Here is a 23053-nt window from a genome sequence, read left to right on the forward strand (position 1 = left end):
GGGCACTGAGCAGGTATAAAACTGACCCAAAGTGGGTCTTATACCTCTTCGATGTCTTAAAAATAACGTACAGATGTTTGTTTGTTGTCAGCATGTGCCTTTATTTATTTAACTCACGAACTACTGCTTCTTTTGCAGAATGCCCTGGCTAAAGCTACTGTAAAAGAACTTGCCACCCTGCATGGCACCAAGTACACATATGGCCCGGGAGCTACAACAATCTGTGAGTGTTGGCTTCAGAATGGTGCAAAGAGACCACATGCCTAAAAAGGCGACAAATGGTTCCCAGAGCCTTTCCTTTCAGATCATTTAAAGCATGTGGCTTTTGCCTGACAGTGAATTTTTTATACGGCATGTATCAGTTTTCTGTTCAGAAAAAATATCCCTTTCAACCCAAGAAACACGTGCTCTTGGTAAACATCCATTGAGCATCCACTACTATGTGCCAGGTCCTCACTAGGTGCTAGGGAAGAAAGGGAGGAAGAATGGAGAGAAGGCAAGAGGAAAGGAGAAAGGGAAGGAGGGGAAAAGGAGAAAGGGAAGGAGGGGAACCAGCACAGTCTTCAAAGAATACACACTAGGGCAGCAGGAAAACTAACTATAGGAAGTGTTAGATGCTATAACAGGATACACAAGGAAAGAACACACTCCAGCACCAACCAGCCCATCCCACAGTATCAGGGAGGACTCCCCAGGATAATGACACAGAAGCTTTACCTGAAGGACAACTGCCGAGGAAAGGCATAAGAAGGCATGTCTTCCTGACTAAACAGACTGCAGGTGCGAGGGCTAATTCAGGCTTAGGTCACTTTCCAGGGGTAGATGTCAACCCCTTTGACCAGTGACTCGGTGTGTTCAAGCAAGTGGCAAGAGACACATAGCAAGAGAGTTAGGTAGGGACTAGACCTCAAAGTTCAGATTTCACTTAGATGCTACAGAGTGTAAATTTACTGGGAAGACACATCCTGAAGGCCCTCTTTTAAATTTCTACTTACATTTTCCTTCGCCTTTGCATGATTTCTTTTTGCCCCAGATCTCAAAGGACTAGAAATACAAGGGAAAAGGCCCAATCCTGTCATTACAGAGCCTCCCATGCAGTTGGAGAGGCTCAAATCCTGGGTTTTGTTTTTTATTTTTGTTTTTTAAGTTTTATATAGAATACAGTTTTTCTATATCCCGGTCCTTTTTTCAACCTGTTCTTAATCATATGGGAGTATACTGTTTTCCTAAGGGGGTTCTAGCAGAAGTAGCCCACCTATTCATATACTGGGAACTCATTATATGTTTTATTCAGACTAGTTCAGTGAAGATTCTTTTTTTATTACACTGTGAGCCGTTGGAGGGCAGAAGTCACGTCTTTCCTCTATTCTGGCATCTACAGAGTAGAGCCAATGGCCTGCTGCTCAGTGAGGGCTGTACAACTGTTGACTGAATCACAGGTGAAAGAATGAATGAATGAACGAACGAATGAACTAGTGACTGAATAGATACAAAATCCACAAGGCAGTGACATCGTAACTGTTACTGAATGGAGAACTAAACAAATGCCTAACCTATGCCAGACCATCTGCTAGGCCCAGAGGAAACCAAACAAAGACATAGCCCTGACCTCGAGGGGTTCCAATTTCATCACTCAGCACTGTTTCATTGGGGTTTGGAGTTCTCTCCTATCACCAGTCATCATGTAGCTTTCTCTATTTTCCTAGAAAACAAACATTCTCTTCCCAGAAATTATACATCTTTTGTAAACCAATTATATATGATATTGCCTACCACAGCATACAAGCACAGTGAGAAGCTTATATTATAAATTACATACTTCCTGGGGTATTAAATACAACATTCCCACGAATTAGGCTTAGAGGTAAGATTGGACTGATTTTTTTTAAGACTTCATTTATTTATCCATGAGACACAGCAAGAGAGAGGCAGAGACAGGCAGAGGGAGAAGAAGGCTCCTTGCGGGGAGCCCAATGCGGGACTCGATCCCAGACCCTGGGGATCACGCCCTGAGCCGAAGGCAGATGCTCAACCACTGAGCAACCCAGGTGTCCCTGGACTTATTTTTTTAAAACAGCTCCCATATCTTTTATAATCCAGTTTTCTACAATATTGGCCTACTGAAAATATTTTGCCCAGTAAAACAGTTGTAATTATAAAAGATCGCTAGTTTTTGTTTGTTTGTTTGTTTTTAATTTCCTTCCTGGATTTAAAGTTTTTTGGTTTGTTTGTTTTCTTGCGGTTTGCACCTTTCAGATCCTGCTGCTGGGGGCTCTGATGACTGGGCTTATGATCAAGGAATCAAATATTCCTTTACCTTTGAACTCCGGGACAAAGGCAGATACGGCTTTGCCCTCCCCGAATCCCAGATTAGGCCAACCTGTGAGGAGACACTGTTGGCCATCAAGCACCTTGCCAGATACGTCCTGCAACATCTGTACTAGTAGAGAATGCTGACAACCTTATTTCAAAGTGTTCACTCTCTTTCCTATCCTGAAATCTTATTTTTGTCTGCCTGGATATTTTCCAGATCCCAATCTTTTTATAAGCTTCTACTCTGTTAAACTACTTGGATCTTTTAATACTGATCATAATAAAAATGAATCATTATAATTAGAGACCTGATAAATTGTCTACTTCTTTGGGAAAGAAAAAAAAAAGTTGCAAACCAATGACTAGGCAAGCCATATACAGTTAATGATGGGGATCAGCTCTACTGGAGATAAAGTCTTCGGGGTGTTTGCCAATACTAGCAGAGTGCAGAGATGTACAGGTTGTAATGGGGGCTCATGAGGAAGAAGACAAGTAAGGGGAAATTCAGGAAAATATAGCATAGGTAAAAACACCCCATCTTGCTTTAGCTTTCATCTGAGCTCATTTATTTTTATGAACTAGGTACTACGTATCAAACACTTTGCTAAGTAATTAGGGACAGAGCAATGAAAAAGAAAGTTCTGCCTTCAATGGACATTTGGGAAGACAGACATGAAAAAAGTAATTAGCTTTTTCACTAATTATTTAATCATTCATCATTTAATTTATATTAAGCAAGTAAGTTCTAGACAAATGACATAAAAAGGCCACATACGAGGTCCACCTCCCTGATGGAGAGATGGCTCTCTTCCAGGGAGTGCTGGAACCTGAAGAATAAGTCACAATTAGCTCAGGAGTGTCCCTTCCAAGCCTTGTAATTATGCAGAACCAGTAGGAAGAAAGCCAGAGAGCAAGGAACCTAGAGAGTTGAGGGCAAACGGGCTTGTACAGGGGCTGAGGAGGGAGGGAGGGACTACCAGGCAGAGCTTAGGGCTTAAGGATTTGGAAAATTGGTCTAAGAACAATGGGGAGCCATGGAAATGGCTTCAGTTGCAAAAGAGGTGATCAGAGTTTTTAAACTCTGTTTCAAGGTATGGAAAGCATACCATACCATACCATACCATACCATACCATACCATACCAGAAAGGTATGGAAAGCAGACTGGACAAGAGAGTGTCAGGAGGGTGTTACAAGGAGATTGTTACAGGAGGGTGTTACAAAGCAGATTGGAGATAAAAGAGAAGGGTGTTAGGCCTTAAACAAAAAAGGCAAATATTACTCCATGACTTGAAGTTTCCCAGAATTAAAACCAAACATGCTAATGTCAGAGAGTATTATGCAGTTTGAAATTTAAAATATAATAATAGGTATTTAGTTACAATTTGGGGGCATCTCTTAATTTAAAATCTACTACTCTATTTACTTCAAAATACAAGTTCATTGTTTTCTATGTGGATCCAAGGAAAATAAGATTCCATATCTAGCAAAACATGTTAAAATATCTATGATAGTGTCCTATTCAAAAGAAGAATACTTTGAAGTCACAATGGTTTGGAAGTTGTCAAGCCAAAGAATGATTAATTGCACTAATTGTCCACTAGATGGTAGCAGTGCAGCTGCTACAATTTGTCAAGCAATCATCTTCAAAATAATTTAGTAATACATCATTTAAATAGACACGTAGGTGAAAAAAAAGAAATTTCCATGAATTCTCAAGCAGTACTGATGGTAATAAAAAAAACAGATGTAATTTAGCTAGATTATCTTTTCCCATTTTATTTAAATTATATCCATATTGGGAATTGGAAAGCTAACTCAACCAGAGTTACCTAAGTGAAGTCATCTTGTTGGACATATATTATTCAATCCATAGACAGTTCCACACGACACTCCCATACCCCACCCCATTACTGACCTCTAATTAAGAAATGCTATGTGTGACCCAAAGTTCAGGGGTTATGTGTGTAAACCGTAAAGAACCCTTTAAAATCTCTAAATTGAGTGCTTTAAATTAGAAATCAGGAATATTCAAAAATTCCAAGGAATTTTTAAGAAAAATAGTGACTAGGAAAGTAAATATGCAAATATTCTCATTTAAAATCCCATATATCCAAGATTTCTTGCATCAGAAACATTTTTGCTATATCTTTGGCTGACTAAAAGTCAACAGCTAGCTGGCTAGGAGTGTCTTGCCTGAGCTAAACTGAGGGGAAGAAAAAGAGAGAGAGACGTCTGCCTTAGTCCTTCCTGACTGGTTTTTCCAGTGTGGAATATGGGAGGTCTCCATATCCAGAATAATATCCCATGGATTCACTTGCTTTTGCCAGCTAACCTATATGAATTGCTAAAAATTTTCAGGCACAGGGAAAAAAAAAAAAAAAAACAGAAGGAAACATGACAGCAAATGAGGTTATTTGGGGGCCAACTGGGGTCTTGATGATCCTCTTAGGTCATCTCATTTGAGCAGACAGTCACTCCCCCTCTAGCCAGGTCTGACATTGCCTGAGCCACACACCCACATCTTTGTCCAGAAATGCCATATTTCCTTCAACTAATGAAGACAAGTTTCCTGCAGCATTTTGCTGGGCAGCTTCATTTCAATGTTAAGCCAATATCCACAATTAAAGGCAACAAAGTTTTCTTTCAACATATCCTTTATGAGATGTCTAAAGGTATTCCAGTTTATTGGATTTGATTTGAAGATGGAGAATTATTTGAAAGATTCTAGTAAAATCACAAGAGAATCTTCACTTTCGTTTTCTAGGATATCTCTTTTACAGTGATAATTTTTTTAAATATGCATAAAAGTATAGGTTAAAAAATAAAGCAATATTTTAAACTGTGGCTACACATATACTACTATAAAACTCCTAGGAATTCAAAGATACAGAAAGACGGAAAATATTGTTGTGTGAGGTATTCAACTTTAAATATCTTTTTAAAGAGATTAATTTGTCCTATGAAACATCACACCACCTTACAAAGTCAATCCTAAAAAGATATGTTGTCCAACAACAATTCATCTATTCTGTACATATGCCAAGATCTTTTATAATTTTTGATGCAATAATATAAGATTGTCCAGAACTATGCCTGCCAAGAAATCCCACCTGTTCTGAGAAAAAGTTCCAGAATACTCTTGAAATCCATCTACTGTATCTGTTCTTCAGATGCTAAATAAATTGGGGAGGAGTGAAAAGTCTTAAAAGTATCACATGTCAATGTCCTATTCCAGAGACAGAGAAATGAAATACATAACAGATATCAAGAGGTCTAAGATTACTTATAATCAGAGTCTTATCCTGAGAGATACCAGGATCCTTCATACATTTACCTAGATCCCCAAATAAAACAGAAATGTCCTTCCTATTTGACCTGAAAAACAGACATACAAGTCTTCTCCACAATTTTAACTAGTCACACAGAAAGAGACTTTAGGAAAACATAGAAGAATGCTAGAATTAAGGGTGATGTCTATTTTTTCTTTCAAATTTTCTGTATTTTGCTAAATTATTTTTAGTAGATATTACTTGAAGAATCCGAAAATAAAACTCCAAAAAGAAAAGCTGTAACATAGAAAATGTTTCCTGAAATAGTCCACATTAAACCAAATACAGAAAGATATTTCACCCCTTAAGGGACACAGCCACCACTTTAATCTACCGCATGATATATGTTGATATTCCAGTTGACAATGGCCAACTTTAAGTCTGTTTATAGAACCTGGCAGTTTTATCAAGTGCTTAGAAGACACGAGCATATTTTTTAGCACCTACTATCCACCAAGTCTTTCACATATGCTATCTGGTTTAGCCCTCACAGCACTTGCCAGAGTCCAATTTGCATCTCCATTGTACAGATGAGGAAACCAAGGCCCAGAATGACTAAGCAGGGTGAAGGAGCCACTCCAAGCTTACATGTGTCTAATTGCAATGTCAAGCTCTTTTACTCTGTACCCCCACCAAATATATCCTTAGAAGCAATGGAGCAAACATTTATTTTGGAAGTTTCTAGTGCTGATAAGCTTGTCCAGTGTCAGGAACATGAAGGCATTTGTAAAACCCTCCTCTCCCTTACCTACAGGGTTGGAGCAAGGGGAGCCCCCTGGAGGGTATGTCCTAGTGCACATCTAACAAAGGGAGAAGAATGAAGCTGCTCTATGGGTAACACGGGCATCTCCCAAATCGTATTATTTTGCTAATAAAAATATATAACCATGACTCTGAGAAGTTTCCTATAGAATGATCTATATACATTTTTCAACGTGAAGTAGTCATTTTTAAGAGGAAATTCTAGGGGCGCCTGGGTGGCTCAGTGTGTTAAGTGTCTGCCTTTGGCTCAGGTCGTGATCCCAGGGTCCTGGGATTGAACCCTTCCTTGGGCTTCCTCCTCAGGGGGTAGTCTGCTTCTCCCTCTCCTCTGCCCCTCCCCCTGCTTGTGCTCTCTTATTCACTGTCTCTCAAATAAATAAATAAAATCTCTTTAAAAATTTTAAAAAGGAAATTCTACTTAAAATGGTCTATAAATGGCTTTCATCAACTTGACTTTCTGAAAGCATTTATTGAACCCTGTATCCAAACCCTGAAGAAAGCAGCCAATGAACAAACACTTGAGCAACCATATTATTGTGCCTTCTAAGAGTCCTCAAGTTGCTTTAGGAATAAGGGTTATCTCTGAGACAGAGGAAGAGAAGGGGAAAGGAGTGGGGATGTGATTACTTTAGGTCTTCCTATAACATTTACTTCTTTACAGAGAGGTACAGAGAAAATATGGCAAAAGTATAAAAGCTAGACAGTGAACAAATCAGTATTTTTGAGATTATAGTATTTTTAGTATATTCAAAATATTTTGTGATTTAACAAGTTACCAGTGTAGCTTCAAAAACATATTTTATGTCATTAAAGACCACCCACCAAGATTCTGTAGGTGAGTACAAATTTAAAGTGATTTCTTCCATCATTCAATTCAGCACATGGAAAAACTGTATTTTAGAACAAAGAACTGGGTTTAAATCTCAATTCTGTGAACATCCTAGCTCTGCTACTTTGGACAAGTTATTTCCTAAAAAATGAATTTGCCTGCCCTCTGTAAAATGGGTATTCCCAACTGCATAAGGGTAGCATGACCTTGCATCTGCCACAAAAGGGACTTTAGTGTTAGTATTGCCATCTTACCCCTCCCTCCCCAACTAGAAAACACAAAGAGAAAAACATTTCATCCACCAGAACCCTAAAAGGAAATCAGCTGCTCTTCCAGATAAGAGCTGAGGCATAAAACTGGCAGAGGGTCTTGGGCAGGCAAAGAAGAACCATGTGGTTCATCCTGCCTGTGGGTCTGATCGCTACCACCCTTGCAATTGCTCCTGTCCGCTTTGACAGGTAAATCTCACTGTCCTGCGTTCCAGTCTCTATATAAGAAGAGAATGAAGGAATGCTTTACAGTTCACATGTTTCATCTTTCTACATTCTTAAAGGGAGAAGGTATTCCGCGTGAAGCCCCAGGATGAAAAACAAGCAAATATCATAAAGGACTTGGCCAAAACCAACCAGGTAAAGCATTTAGAGGGTTATTTTATCTTTTCTTTCCATTCTCTAAAAGCTGCCTCTTTTGTATTTTATTTGTAATGCACACAGAGCTCCCAAAGACAAACATGGGGGAAGCGGCTGGAGCTACTTGGAGAATTCAGCCAGTGACCACTATCGTGCTTTCCTCGTTTTTACTTTTGTCCCCAAATTGCCACTCCTGTTTTCCTTCCCAAAAGCTTTGCAAAACAACAGCTTTTTCTAGGTGAAATTGTGAAAGAAGGAGGGGGTGTTCTTGGTATCTTTCTGGGAGCCTCTCCCCCTCCCTGCTAGCGCCTTGCCTGCTTCACTCTCCTCTCTCCCACCCTGATCTCCACCAGTGGCATAGTTTCTCTTAAAATTATGATAGCATCAAGGTACTCGTTAAATGGTAACATCAAAGTAATGTTTTATAATGTCATGATGCGACCATTCCCAAGAGTAGGTCCATTTTAAAAGGAAACTCTTCAAGTTTGATCATTCTTTTAAAATTCAATGAACTAACAATCATTTTATCATTTATTCAGCTGTTCCCATACACAAGGCACACTGTGCCAGCTACCGTATACCTATCATTTCAAACTCTCAAACAGATTTTCAGTATCAGTGGTATAATTGAACCTACTTAACACAAAAGAACGGAAGTTCAAAGACAGTAAATTAAGTGACCAAGATGACACACAGCAGACTTAAATCCAGTACTAAATCTGAGATTTAGTACCACCACCACCACGACCACATCAAACTAATAAAAAGTTCAGCTGTTCAAATTTCTCAAATGTTTTTCAAATCCATACTTTCCTCTTCATTCCCGTGCCACTGCCAAATTTATGTCTGTCCTACCTTTCACCAGGACTATTTCAATGCCCCTTATCCAGGGTTCAGGTTATAGTCCTGCCTCATCAGCACTACAGCCTGACTGCTCTAAAACTGAATGATTATACTCTTCCATTTGAAGGTTTCTAGTGAGAGGCAGCCTAGTATGGAAAGAGCATGATCTTCAAAGTTTTGTATATTAGCTCTACACTTGTTCTGTGGCCTTAGGCAAGTTACTTGGCCTCTCTGGATCTCAGTTTCCTCCTCTGTAAAGTGAGGATAATAATCATAACTACTTCCTAAGGTTGTTATAAAGACTAAGTAAGCTAATAATTGGGTGATGCTCAGAAGGGCGCCTGCTCATAATTAAGCATGGCAGAAGCATTTTCTGTTGGTATTGGTGTGATATTTGAAGTCCTTCATGATCTGCCAAACTGCCAATCTTTACAGTCTCCTGCTCCTCCACCCTCTTTCTCACTGTTAAAGCTCCATGAACACCAAAAATGCCTTTAAAACACACTACATCTCTCATATGTCCAGTTTATGCTGTGGCTTTCTGATCAAAATAAATCAATACACATTGGTTGATTCATAGCACCTCATATTAGCATATAACAGACTGCCCTAGAGGTAGAGTGAGATTCAACTACAAAATACCCAGGTGGACTTAGACATGTCTACAAGCCTGGAATTCTGGGTGGGAATTGAGCATTTCCTTCACATTTCCCAGGTTGGGGAATTGTACTTCATTTGGTTTCACAATTGAGTATGATTTCGAAGAACAACAAGAATTGGAATCTTCTAAAAGTTATTTTAACCTGAATGCTACCCTTTTGGGCACATTCACCAAATTTCTGAAATTCTCAGCTAGAGAAAGAAAAAGAGAAGGGAATCAGCAGCCATTAAATGCCTGCAGGTCCCAGAGCTCATATTTATTTCACAGTATTTACAACATTCCCAATGGAGTCCTCCTAATCCTAGATTTTAGAGAAAAGGACTGAAACTCAAGGAGTTTTAGTATTGCCCAAGGACATACTGCCAGAAAAATGACAAGGCTGGAGATTATTATGCCTTCTGTTGGACACAAACTTTCCAGGAATTCCATACTTCACAGGGACAACTGGTTTTGAGGCCTGATGCAAGGGCAGGGTGGGGGGAGCCATATTTTTAATCTATATTCCCAATTAGAGACAGATTCTATGTAAATGAATTGTGAAACAACCCAAATCAAGATGGTAGAAGGAAACAGATGAATTAAAACTACCCTTTTTTTGCACTTATAGATATTACCTATGTCCTAAAAAAGTGATCAGTACAAATGATCTCTCCCACTCCCTAATATTCGACAGTATATTTGGATACTCTCATAAGCCTATAAAGAACAGGATCCATGCCTTGGCCACATTGAACCCCAAATTCCTTTTGTAGTGTATGACACATATGTTTCTTAGGAAATATGTGTTGCATGAACAAATAACTGTGACTAACATTGAATTCATCTTCACAGCTTGACTTCTGGTATCCAGATGCCACCCACCACGTAACCGCTAATATGACGATAGATTTCCAAGTTAGTGAAAAGGAATCCCAGTCCATCCAGTCTGCCTTGGACCAAAATAATATGCACTATGAGTAAGTCCTATGAAATATTCCAAAATTCAAATTCAATGTTTGGGGTATCTTAAAATTAAGAAGGAAGTACTATTTTTTAATTGGGCTAAAAAAAAAAAAAGTTCTATGAGATAAAAATTTACAATTACTTCCAAACAGACTATTAAGGCCTGCTTACAGAGGTGATGAGATCACTCAGCTATTCAACTTCCATCTTTTTTTGTTCTGATATTCAAGGACAATTACCTATGTCTGCCCTCTCCTCTCAAAAATCAGCTCCAAAAATAAAAAATTAGTAAGGACATTGTGCACTTGCACAGGAATGGATGGTTTAGCCATACTCCTCGCCTCTGACAGGTAATCAACACTGAGCTCAGGCACTACTAGTGACTACCAGCACCGCCTTCTTGAGAATTTGAATTCTCTTGCTACATTAAAGGAGACCCAAAAAACTGTGCTCATCTTTGAGTCATAGATGTGGGAAATAAGACATATAATAAATAATTCTTTATGAAAGAAATTCTTCTCCAGAGAAAACAAAAGCAATGCAATAAGAGTAAAACTTAAATCTAACAGGAGAGAATTCTCAAATGGCCAAAGATGCAGAAATGAGTCATTGTGGTCCCATAGAGAAATAAGGGAAAATTAGAACTCACTGAAAACCAAACATGAGCCATGCACAGTCTGGACCGCAGGCAGTGAATAAGGGAGCCCAGTGATAAATATTACAAATCTACACATAACATAGAAAACAAAATGTGTTTGATGTACTGAGGGGTCCTGTTTTAACTCCACCAGCCCTTGTCATCCCAGTAATTCCCTTTACTGAGACACTCACCATTTAAAACACTGCTAAAAAAAAAATAATAAATAAATAAATAAAAATAAAAAATAAAAAATAAAAAAATAAAACACTGCTAAGCGCTAGATCTTTCTTTTTGACTTGCTGTTTCATGCCTCTGCTACCCAACATAGAGCTATATGAATCCTTCTACTCTGGCTGAAACATATCAGGTCAATATTGCAGGACAGGATTTACTCCTGCTTATCCTGACTTGATTATGTTTTTACTGCTACAATACTCTTAATAAATATAAACTCTATTGAAATCAAGGAAAGAGAAATAAATATAAGGCAAGTAAAAAAATTCTTATTCATGGCTTAATCACTGTTATTTGTGATTGTTGCTGATGACTGTCTTTGTTTTTGCTGTTGTTTCAAGAGGGTTATAAAGCCAATGTAGAAATTAATAATTGAGAAGCACATATTCAAAATTGATTTATATCAGCATTTAATCCTTTCTAATTAATATATCAATATGTGCTTTTCTGTATTCTTATAAGTTGCACCATTAAAATTGGAAAGACACTTTATAAATGGACCTCCAAGGTCTCAGAAATTAGTAATGCATTAGAGACTCTCTACTTACACTAAGGTTCAGATGGTCTTGATTTTTCATCTAAAAAAAATCACCACCAACACCACCACCAACACCACTCCATATACTCCCTGGTGCGTGCCTGTGCCTCTTGATTCACTTCACAGTTAGTCTTCTTAAATATGTGCCTTGATTATCATACTCTTTATTTTACTTCATTAGTATAGACCTGACCCAATTTCCTGTGATCAACTAATTCTTACAAAGTATCCAGTCTAAGCTAAAATAAATTTTAACTGGTCAATTTTGTTTAATTTGATTTGAACAGCAATAGAAGAATAAAGTATTAGGTTTTCCTTAATATCCTGGTAATGTAGACAAAAAGCTAGTTGCTTGACATGAGTGTGGACAATGGAATAAATCACTGATTTATTTAGTAGCTGAGTATTAATTTATTAATTTAATTTTTTAGTAATTTAACTTTCTAAATTTTAAAAAAGTCACACACAGATACTTTAAACTAAATAGTGGTTTATATGCACCTCTACCTCCTCTTTAGACCTCTAGGTCTCTCTTAGGCTGAAACAATTCTGACTCAAACAGAGGTGTAAATCCAGATCCTCACAAATATAGTGTGTTTTTCACTTTGTCTTTATGCCAAAATACTTCCTTGCTATCTACATAAAAAATCAAAGGGTTTTTTTTTAGATTTTTAAAATTTATTTATTTTAGGGGGGGGTGAAAGAGAGAGAGAGAGTATGAGCAAGGAGGAAGGGTACAGGGAGAAGAGACTCTCCACTGAGCAAGGAGCCCAGTGCAGGAAGCAGGACTCAATCCCAGGACCCTGGGATCATGACCTGAACCGAAGGCAGAAACTTAACCAACTAAGCCACCCAGGCACCCAAGAACCAAAGTGTTAAAACTACCAATAAAAATTAGTTTTATCTAATTAAGACATGATTTCTAGAAATTGGTCCAAATTAGCCACAGTTGTGGGAAAGCCACATAATTAGATAGTTACCTTCCTCAGAAATATAAATATGTAAAGTGATCTGTGCAGACAAGGACTATTTAAATCTTGTCTCCAAGTACTAATTATATAGATAATTTTATTTGCATATTAATTATATGTGTTACTTGGTGTCAGTCAATAACAGAACAGTATTCTAAGAACAGAAACATCTGGTGGACCCAGGCACCAGTCTGAATAAAACCACATTTAGAGGCTGGTTTGACACAATGATTTACTTAGACACCCTTCATTAGACAGTGCATATAAACCACTGTTTAGTTTAAAGTATCTGTGTGTGACTTTTTTCAATTTTTAGAAAATTAAATTACTAAGATTTGATTTTAAAGTAGCATATTTGCTCCGTTTTTATTTACACTTTTACAAAATCATAAAAGACTAAGTCTGAAAAACAAATAATACCTACATACCAACAAACCTGAACAGCCTAGTGAATAAATGTCTTAAGAGGGGCACTTGGAAGGCTCAGTGGTTGAGCGTCTACCTTCGGCTCAGGTAGCAATCCTGGGCCCGGGGATCAAGTCCCACATCGGGCTCTCCACAGAGAGCCTGCTTCTTCTGCCTATGTTTCTGCTTCTCTCTCTATGTGTCTCTTATGAATAAATAAAATCTTAAAAAAAAAAAGAACAGCACATTTATTGGACTGAGTCTACAGGAGAAGAAACCATATTTAGATTCAGCAGTTAAAAACCCTAGTGTTTTTACTAGTTTTTTGCATTTTAGATATTTGTATTTGATACATTTTAGATTATCTTTTCTTTGATCAAAAGGCAAAATTAGAAAATAAAGAAATGTTAATGAAGGAAAGCAGAAATAAACTACTAATATATATGGTATAGCACAAATATAGTAAAACAAATGATACAATTAAGTGAAACCTTAGTAAGATATACATAAGATTATATGAGAAATGCAAAAGAAATCTGCATCAAACTGACCAATCTATATCAAACTCACCTTTGACACTTCATATTAATGTCTAATTATCTAATAATGTTCAGTCAGACACAAATTCATATGTCAAGTGTATATATATGCCACTATCAGATAAGTATTCCAATCAAATAAATCATTCTAATGTCTTGTCCCATTCATTTTTCCTTTTGTTCTACATTTTTATACAGTAATTGTCCAAGAGTAAAACAGGTTAGGTTGATACCTGCTACAAAAGGCAAAGAGAGATTGGTCATGATGGAAAGCATAAAGTGTGGTAATTTAGAATGTGGATTCTCAGTGAGGCTGTCTGGGTCCAGTCCCATTTAAACTACACATTAGGTATTTAAACATCGACAATTAAACATTGACAATTTAACTTCTCTTTACCTCATTTTCTTCATCTCTAAAGTGGTATTTCATAGAGGTTTCATGAAGATTGACCGGGACCATAAAAATTGCCCTTTGCCTATTTCCTTTATTTACTTCACTAATACAGGTAAGGAGAAGACCACTTCACATGTGTTTACATGAATGCACACATAAACACTCTCTACAACAGGGGATAACTAGAGGCTATCATTAGATGTTCCCTTCCCCTCCTAGTGAATAAATTAGTGCCTTAAAGTTTATTGTCCAACACAGAGGTGTGCCTCAAATGTTGGGAAATCCATGTCAGTAAATGCCAAGTTGGATACATGCTAACCCAATTAGGGAGTTACTGGGGACAAATGGGATCTTGTAGAAATCTGAAGTCATGCTTTTTGAGTAGTCTTTATGCTGGAATGTGGGCATGGAGGAAAAGAGGCAATCCAGACCTCCAGTTCATAAAACATCTTAACAATGACTCTGCATTCCTGGAATATGCTTCGCCATCTCACACACACACACACACACACACACACATACACACACACACCCTAGATCCTATGGCAGTCACATACATTGGCCTACCATTCTCCATTTCTTAGTTACTTTCTAAAAGCAACAGATGGAGGGAACATTGAAATTGTCAAAATAGGATTTATTTTGCCTCTTCTCTGAAATTATCTACTTCCTAACCTTGGGACACAGCCTTCCAAGAGGGCTGGTCAACTGGGAGAACTTTGCACAATACTCAGTAAACTAAGAAGACTACAGGTCTAAGGTCAATACCCAGGGATTTTATTCACTCCTTGTGACTGGAAGCACTGTTGTATAATGGCTCACAGCTGGATTACTGAAGTCAGACACCTCTATGTTCAAATCCCCACTTCTGCATTGTAAGAGTTGTGTCAACTTTGGAAACCCCTATCTAACCTTTGGGGATGATAATGGTACCCAATTAATAGTGACGATATAAAGATGAAATGATAAAATGTAAATACCATGCTGAGCTGAATGCCTGGCACATAAGAAAGGTTCAATAAACATTAGCCATTTACATCATTAAATCCTCAATAATAATTATTTATCCTTTCATCTACATTTACAAATTTCTTTAACAAATTAAGCAAATCTTGGAGTGTTAAAATAATATTTGGGAGAAAGTAATTTGGTTTCATCTGTTTAAGCCTGGCTGCTGGTTAGTAGAAGGGCTCATGAAAATAACATCTGGCCTAGTTCTTAATTTCCAGCCTTAGGCTTAATTTCTAGTCCCTATCAGCAACAATCTGGCACCATTCTGATGTCCTCATGCAGCTGCTTTATGGAAAGGTCGTATTTTAGCTCACACGACTTTCTTTTGCTGCTGTTATCACAAGAGCTAAATTGATATGTGTAAGTCTAAAAATATTCTTAGATACGAGCTTCCTGTGACTAATTAATACTACCTTATGTTACAAATCAACCTCTGGGACCATAATATTTCTCTTTTGCTTGGTTCCACTACGTCTATAAATGCAGGTAAAGCAAAAGCTTCACACCCTCTTTAGAACTTAAAACAATCAAAACAAAAACTTAAAAGAAATTCATTATATCTATAGTGACCACCCAAAATATAATTTCTAACTCTCTCCGGCTTTATGAGTTTTAGTGCAACATACCACACCTGATTCCTAATCTGTAGTCATAATTTTTCTTCTGAGAAATCCCAGATTCACCAGAAGTCAAAAGCCAAGCATACAGTGAATTAGATATAATGTGCATAATAATGTGTTTGTCAGTAATGTTAATGGGAATCAATATTCATGAGTAGTACTTGGTGTCATGTGCTAAATAAACTCTAATTAGAAGTATTCCTCATTTATCTTCTGTCTCCAAACTCAGATCAGTCAGTCAATCAGCAAGAAAAAACCGACAAGTAGAGTGGGTGCTACAGTGTCATAGTTCATTATCATAAGAAATTGAAGATATCAGAGTCAAACAACTACACATCACCAAAGCCTGGTTTAAAGACATATTAAGTCTGGGAAGTGGTTGTCAATTTTGAGACTAAACTTCAGTATCATATTGAGCTTCATGGGGCACCTATGATTTGCCAATCACTTCCCACATTTCAATTCCTTTCATCCTCACCACAATCCTGGCTGACACGTTTGTTTCCATTGTAAAAGTGAGTAAACTGAGGCTCAGAGAAATAATTAACCCATCCAAGATCACATAAAGTATTAAGCCAATATGGCGCTGGGACTCAAGAATGACCACAGAGCCTCTTCCCACCAGGTCACTACTTCCTTTTATGATTAGGCTCATGGAGGTGAAAGAGTGTATGATAACTGTCCTAAATGATTAGAACACATGTTAAAAAATAGCATCTTCCTACATAGGATTTACTGCTAACAGAAGGAAAATATATAGGCATTTCATCAATAATAATAATAATGCCTTTTTTTAATAAGAAGTCAATTGAAAATATAATCCAAATAAGGTAACTGCTCAAGTACAACTTCAAATAATTCTTGATTTTAAATATTTCATTGAAATATCTCTATTATAAGCCATCAATCTCTACCCTGCAAAATATAGTGAATACTATAGTTTAATTTGGTTAAGGAATTACCATTACCAACACAAATTTCCACACTGTGCTATAAAAGAATTATATCAAAAAATAAAAAAATAAAAGAATTATATCCATAAAGGCCATTTACATTATTAAAATATGCTGGGTCATTTGGATTTACACCAAAGTACTGACCCCTGTGTTTGCTAAATCCTTCTGTTTATGCAGTTTATTTTCCTTTTTTTTTTTTTTTTTTGGCTGTTAACCATCACCTACTGATAGTATGCTTGCTTTCTATTAATCATTTTACCTATGTCCAATGGATTCCTTCTAGATTAAATAAGACTTTTATAATAATATCTAAAATGAGATGAATGAAGCTTTTTGTGAGGGCATTTGTTAATCTCTGATGGCTGCAACTTATATTTAACATATTAATGAATTTAATAATAAAATTCAATGCAACTAGACACCAATGGACTATAATAATTTGATCATATAGATAGATACCACCATATTAATCTCAAGTGGCAATCAACATTATATGTAGTGGTGAAAGGGGTTTTTTGTTAAAAGCAGAAAAAAAAATAGAATGCCCTCTTTTACCACTATTATTTTCCATTGTTCAAAGAGTTTAATCAGTGAAATAAAGCAGAGGGAAAAATAGTTATTGGGAAAAAAGCAGAAAGTATAAATTTTTTACAAAAGAAATAACTACCCTAAAGCCGTAATGGTATAACTAAAAAATTATCAGAAGTAAAAAGATCGTTTTTTAACTAATAAGGTGGCTAATCGGTAAGTATAACCAAAGTGATGTTTTTTAATGTATGAATGACCAGTTCAAATGTTAATGAGAAAAAAGCCACTCACAAGACCAATAAAGATATATGAATAAACAAAATATACAAAATTTTACTGAAGAATCAAAAAGATAGCTTTATTATGGTCCATTATGAGTAAGATTCTTCTCAAATTTATTTCTAACAGTACAATTCTAATGAAAACTTATATTTTTCTAATAATTCTAATAACTTCTAAAATGATTTAGACCAAACATTTACTAAGAACAGGTAAAATTAGTCAAAAACTTGGAAACAAGAATAAGGATACCCTCCATTAAATAATAAAATTCAATATTACAACTATAATTAAATATGGTTTGTTTCCTTCACAAGAGGAGGATAACTTCAGTGGAGCACAATAGAAAATCCTCAAATAGACAAAATATACAAAAATATTTGAGTACATATGAGATGACAACAGTATTTTTGAAACATAAATCTTAAAGTCAAGCAAGGTTGTATTCAAACTCCCAAACCCAACACACACAAATTATGGGTATTTAAGCTTTCTAAGCAACAATGTCCTCATGTCTAAAATGATGATAATATTAACATGATAAAAACAAAATAAAGTATGTAAAGCAGGACCTGTCCCATATTAAACAAATGGATGTTCAAGTGAAAATATCAGGTAGGCAGCTGGATGCACAAGCCACAGGAGAAGTAGGAGAAGAGCCAGGGTAGTGGTAGCTTCAGGGGAGAGTCCAGAACTGGAAGTACGAATATGGGCAACCATTACAGCCATGGAATTTAATGAGATGATAAGATGAGAAAACTCAGGAATAGAGATGAAAATAGAAAAGAGGGTTGAGGTATAAAGCCTCTCTCTGGGTCCCCATCATTAGGCTCCTAACAATTCCTCCTGCCTCTAATTTCGCCCTCTCAAAATCACCCTAACAATTTTCTAGCTCTATGACTATGGACAAGTAACACTTTGTGTCTCAGTTTTCTCATCTGTAAAATGAGGATAATAATTTCATGTGAAGATTAAATGAGTTAACGTACATAAGGTAGTTAAAGCAATGAATGGCACATGGTAAGTGCTAAATGCTTACGATTACTGTTATTTAAGTTTCTCCCACCTCTGGGGTGCCTGGGTAGCTCAGCTGGTTAAGCAAGCATCGCCTTCATCTCAAGTCATGATCCCGGGGTCCTAGAATCAAGCCCCATGGTAGGCTCCTTGCTCAGCAAGGAGTCTGCTTTCCCCTCTCCTCTGCTGCTCCTCCTGCTTGTGTGTGCACTCTCCCGCACAGCTCTCTCTCTCTCTCTCTTCCAAATAAATAAAACCTTTAAAAAGAAAGTTTCTCCCACCTCTCAAATATGAAGTGATAAGGGATGGTCAACAAATTTGTGCATAAGAATATGCACTGTTGCCTGTCTGCTGTGTATGTGAATGTGTGTGTGTTTGAAGAAAGAGAGTTACTATAGATCAATGCTAATTAACAGTAATATAATGCAAGCTATGTGTGCAATTTTAAAGATTCTAGTAGCCACATTAAAAAAGTTAAAAACCAATAGGTAAAATTAATTTTAGCAAAATACTTTATTTAACCTAATATAATTACTTCAAAATATTATTATTTTAACATGTAATGAATCTAAAACTCATTAGTGCAATGTTTTACAGAATTTTATATACAAAGTCTTCTTAAGGTAGTATATATTTGACATAACAGCAACCTCTTTTTTGGAGAATCCCTATTTTAAATGCTCTATAGCTTTGTGTGGCTAGACTACCATAGTGAAAAGCATAGCTCTACGTAAATGGGAAGATTTGAAGCCAGACACATGACATTTCTAAAAGAGATGGTTAAAGAATAATGAAGAAACAGAGCAAACTTGATCTAAGATAGAGAATAAGGAAGAGAAAATATCTGTAAATGAAAGATAACTGTGGGGTTTTTTTCTACATTCAATGTGCATTTTATCATTCCCCTGTCAAACAGAATCTTGATTCATGATCTACAAGAAGAGATTGAGAAACAGTTTGATGTTAAAGAAGATATCCCAGGCAGGCACAGCTATGCAAAATATAATAACTGGGACAAGGTACAGTATAAAGTACCTGTACTTCAAAAAAACTATAACCCTTAACATTTGTTCTCATTTAGTTTTTTTTTTAATTCTAATTCCTCAAAATTGGTTTTGTTCTTAAGATTGTTGCTTGGACTGAAAAAATGGTTCATAAGCATCCTGATATGGTCTCTCGTATTAAAATTGGAACCACTGTTGAAGATAATCCACTATATGTTCTCAAGGTAAAACTAACTCAAGAACTACTGACTCTTATTATTGTTGAAAAATATGAATTTAAAAGCTAATTTGTCACACAACTAATGAATTCTGAGATGAAAAAAAATTTTTTGAAGAACATATAACCTCTAAATACCCATTCAAAAATAGAAGTGACAGGTAGCTTTAGGTGGGACACAAAGGGCAAACTCAGACAAATATCTTATCCCAAATCTTCATTATAAGAGTTTATGATATCTCTGGTACATAACACAGTTTTCCATCCATTAAAATTCAGTAAAGCTGATGACTAAATGTCATGAAGAAAAGAGAAATTTAAGTATCACAGAATCATAGGATCCTGGAACAGTACATGAGGCATTTCAACCCCATGTTGACAGGGAATTTCCTTCTACAATGGAGCTGACAATTACCGTTGAGCTGCTGCTGGATTTTTCTACATCCCAAGCCAATGTTCCCTGAAGCATGCCCTTAATAACTGGGAAGTCCTTCCTTACCCTGAATTCCCATCCAGTCATTCTCTCCAACTACCCAAAACAAATCTAAATTCTCTTCAAAATGACAGCCCTTCAAATATCCAGCCACTGTTCCTCCTCCCCACTGCAAACACAACTACAAAATATTTTCCAATTGAAGCTAAACATCCCATTTATGAACCCAGAAAAACAAAACGAAATGGCAGAAACAGAAACAACATATAATCTATTTCTCAGACCAAAAGGTGTTAACAATAAAATAATAAAAACAAAATACTTTGATTTTTTTAAAAATCCTAAAAGCAACTCTGACACCAGGAAAATTTTTTGAAAAATAGACTATGTAACAGGTTATGAATTATGTATGGACATTTAAGGATATGTGCCATGGTCCTCCCTGAAAACAGTATATACATACTTAGTTATTCAACAGAAGACAGGGGAAAGAATTGCTTTGAGCATAGGAATGAGTTATTGGACAACAAAGGATCAATGTGTGAGCTCATGCAAAATAATATCTCAAGTTCATTTTTAAATAGGTTGGGAAAGGGGATGAAAGAAGAAAGGCTATTTTTATGGATTGTGGCATTCATGCACGAGAATGGATCTCCCCAGCATTTTGCCAGTGGTTTGTCTATCAGGTAAGTGAATCGGAACGCGCATACAATTCTCCTTTGATTGTCAAATCTCCAGCACTTCACTGAGTGGCAACACCCCTTTCCAAACGAATGCAGTTCCACTTAACTAGAAGGGCCCACATTTGGTGCTGTCAAGAAATAAATGCTCTGGATTTTACTCATCTTTGGGGTTTTTATAAAATTGACACCTTCCTTCAAACGGATTGAATTCCAGCTGACAGTTTTTAAAACTAAATGAATTGGGGGGGGGGGGGTTGATATGGTTTATCCTACAGTGAAATATGGATAATCATATCACAACCTATGGTCTTGGCCTTTCTTCAGTGAGCTCAAAGCACAGACCTCTAGATATTTAATTGGCCAATCATGCACTTGGAATTTTCATACTTAATTTCCTTTCCAAGTGAAAAATAACTCACATTTTTTTAAAGATAAATCCAGCTTATGAGTTGTTATTCCTCTCATTCTAGTCTATTCTGGCCCCTACCATCTTTTAACTTTCTCTTTTACACCAGCTTTTGCATACAACATGACAATGGCTTTCTGGGCATGGATACTTCCACTAGGAATGAATCTGCCAGAACTGATTTATCCCTGCAGTTGTTTCATCTCTTCCAGCAGATAGCCAAGAGCTCCCCTTACTTGACCTTTAAAGGAATATACATGTGACAGGGCTACGAGAAATCCCCTGGCTCTGGAACAGATGTACCTGGAAGAGATTTTTCAGGAATGAGAAAGATTTTAGGTAGCCATAGGAAGTATAGATAATTATAGAAATTTGGGATGGGAAATCTGGTGGGAAAAAAAGGAGTTGACTGGACAATCTAAATGCTTGAGGTTTTTTATTAAATGAAATGCTTGAGTTTTTTATTAATGGAATATTTTTTCTTTAATCCTATTTATAATTAATTTATGAATCCTCTCCAAAATTCACATATTTCTATGCTTACAAACTCATTCTATATTTACCTAAAGGATGTGAGGGAAAGAATCCATTTAAAACAAGGTATGCTGCTAATTTTTCACTTGGTCTCTGTTCTTCCTGTAAAACATACCTTGCATGCTATAAGGCGGTATGCTACAGCCTTGACAATTAAGTGACCCTTTAAAGAATATTCAGTTCAATTAATTTCACCAGTCTGAATAAGTGATTTTTATATGGGTCACTTATTTTTATGCTACTTAGGGGAAATATGTTTAAAATCATGTGACGTTGGGCAAATGACAAAAGGAGTGGTAGTTATTACTATTATACCCACAGCTCTCCACATAGTGATAAACTTTACACCAATAGCTAAATTTTTTCCTACTCCTACAGGCAACCAAAACCTATGGAAAAAATAAAATTATGACCAAACTCCTGGACCGAATGAATTTTTATGTTCTTCCTGTATTCAATGTTGATGGATATATTTGGTCATGGACACAGGTAATGGTCTATGGTCTCGTCTGCATTTGAATGATTATAGTATTTACTGACTTTAATATACATTGACTGCTATGCATTAAGTTTAAGGTTTGAGTAACCAGTTAATTCTACCTCAAACATATTTTTAAGAATTTCAATTTCAGGCTAAGGCAAGCATGATTTCCTGGTTGCATAGGTGTCTTTGAAAAAATATAAAATTTTCGCTACTGAAGCTAGTAATGAAAAAAAATGAAATAAAGCAATAATTATAAAAGAAATGTATGTTATATGATATGGCAAAAGCACATTCTACCTAAAAATATGTCAGTTACAGACATTATGAACACAGTTCTCAAGGCAAAAGGCACTGTATTCCAATCTATCTGAAACAGAATTTGATGTGAAATAAATGTATCAAAAATAAATAAATCTTTTATATATTTATAAAATAATAAATAAATTTATTTATTTATTAAATAAAAGATGTCTATCTGTCCTTTAACAGGATTCTTTATTTACCCACTGTTGCAAAATAAGATTAATACTGAACTTTCAGACAGATACTACCACATTCAGTTCTTTTCTGAAAATTATGTTCTAATAGTGACAATTATGTTCTAATAGTCACAAGCCTATTTTATATCTAAAATCTATAAATGGGGGATCCCTGGGTGGCGCAGCAGTTTGGCGCCTGCCTTTGGCCCAGGGCGATCCGGGAGACCCTGGATCGAATCCCACGTCAGGCTCCCAGTGCATGGAGCCTGCTTCTCCCTCTGCCTGTGTCTCTGCTTCTGTGTGTGTGTGTGTGTGACTATCATAAATAAATAAAAATTTAAAAAATCTCTCTCTGTGTGTGTGACTATCATAAAT

General features: G+C 36.5%; 2 protein-coding genes and 1 long non-coding RNA gene across 3 annotated transcripts in view; 2 read left to right on the top strand and 1 right to left on the bottom strand.

Annotated features, from left to right (window-relative positions):
• The window catches only part of CPB1 (carboxypeptidase B1), a 34234-nt gene extending 31616 nt beyond the window's left edge, over nucleotides 1-2618 (top strand). Inside the window, exons 10-11 of the mRNA XM_025449005.3 lie at nucleotides 139-223; nucleotides 2257-2618. Of these exons, the coding sequence (XP_025304790.1) occupies nucleotides 139-223; nucleotides 2257-2444 (273 nt within the window). The 3' untranslated portion in view covers nucleotides 2445-2618. The remainder of the gene's footprint in view (nucleotides 1-138; nucleotides 224-2256) is intronic.
• The window catches only part of LOC118352083 (uncharacterized), a 63791-nt gene that overhangs the window by 16358 nt on the left and 24380 nt on the right, over nucleotides 1-23053 (bottom strand). The gene's annotated exons all lie outside the window — the stretch shown is intronic.
• The window catches only part of CPA3 (carboxypeptidase A3), a 29319-nt gene continuing 13821 nt past the window's right edge, over nucleotides 7556-23053 (top strand). Inside the window, exons 1-7 of the mRNA XM_025449006.3 lie at nucleotides 7556-7692; nucleotides 7788-7863; nucleotides 10199-10323; nucleotides 19355-19457; nucleotides 19565-19666; nucleotides 20677-20778; nucleotides 22094-22204. Of these exons, the coding sequence (XP_025304791.3) occupies nucleotides 7625-7692; nucleotides 7788-7863; nucleotides 10199-10323; nucleotides 19355-19457; nucleotides 19565-19666; nucleotides 20677-20778; nucleotides 22094-22204 (687 nt within the window). The 5' untranslated portion in view covers nucleotides 7556-7624. The remainder of the gene's footprint in view (nucleotides 7693-7787; nucleotides 7864-10198; nucleotides 10324-19354; nucleotides 19458-19564; nucleotides 19667-20676; nucleotides 20779-22093; nucleotides 22205-23053) is intronic.

The sequence above is a fragment of the Canis lupus genome, chromosome 23 (assembly GCF_003254725.2).
Source record: "Canis lupus dingo isolate Sandy chromosome 23, ASM325472v2, whole genome shotgun sequence".
NCBI classification, from domain to species: Eukaryota; Metazoa; Chordata; class Mammalia; order Carnivora; family Canidae; genus Canis; species Canis lupus.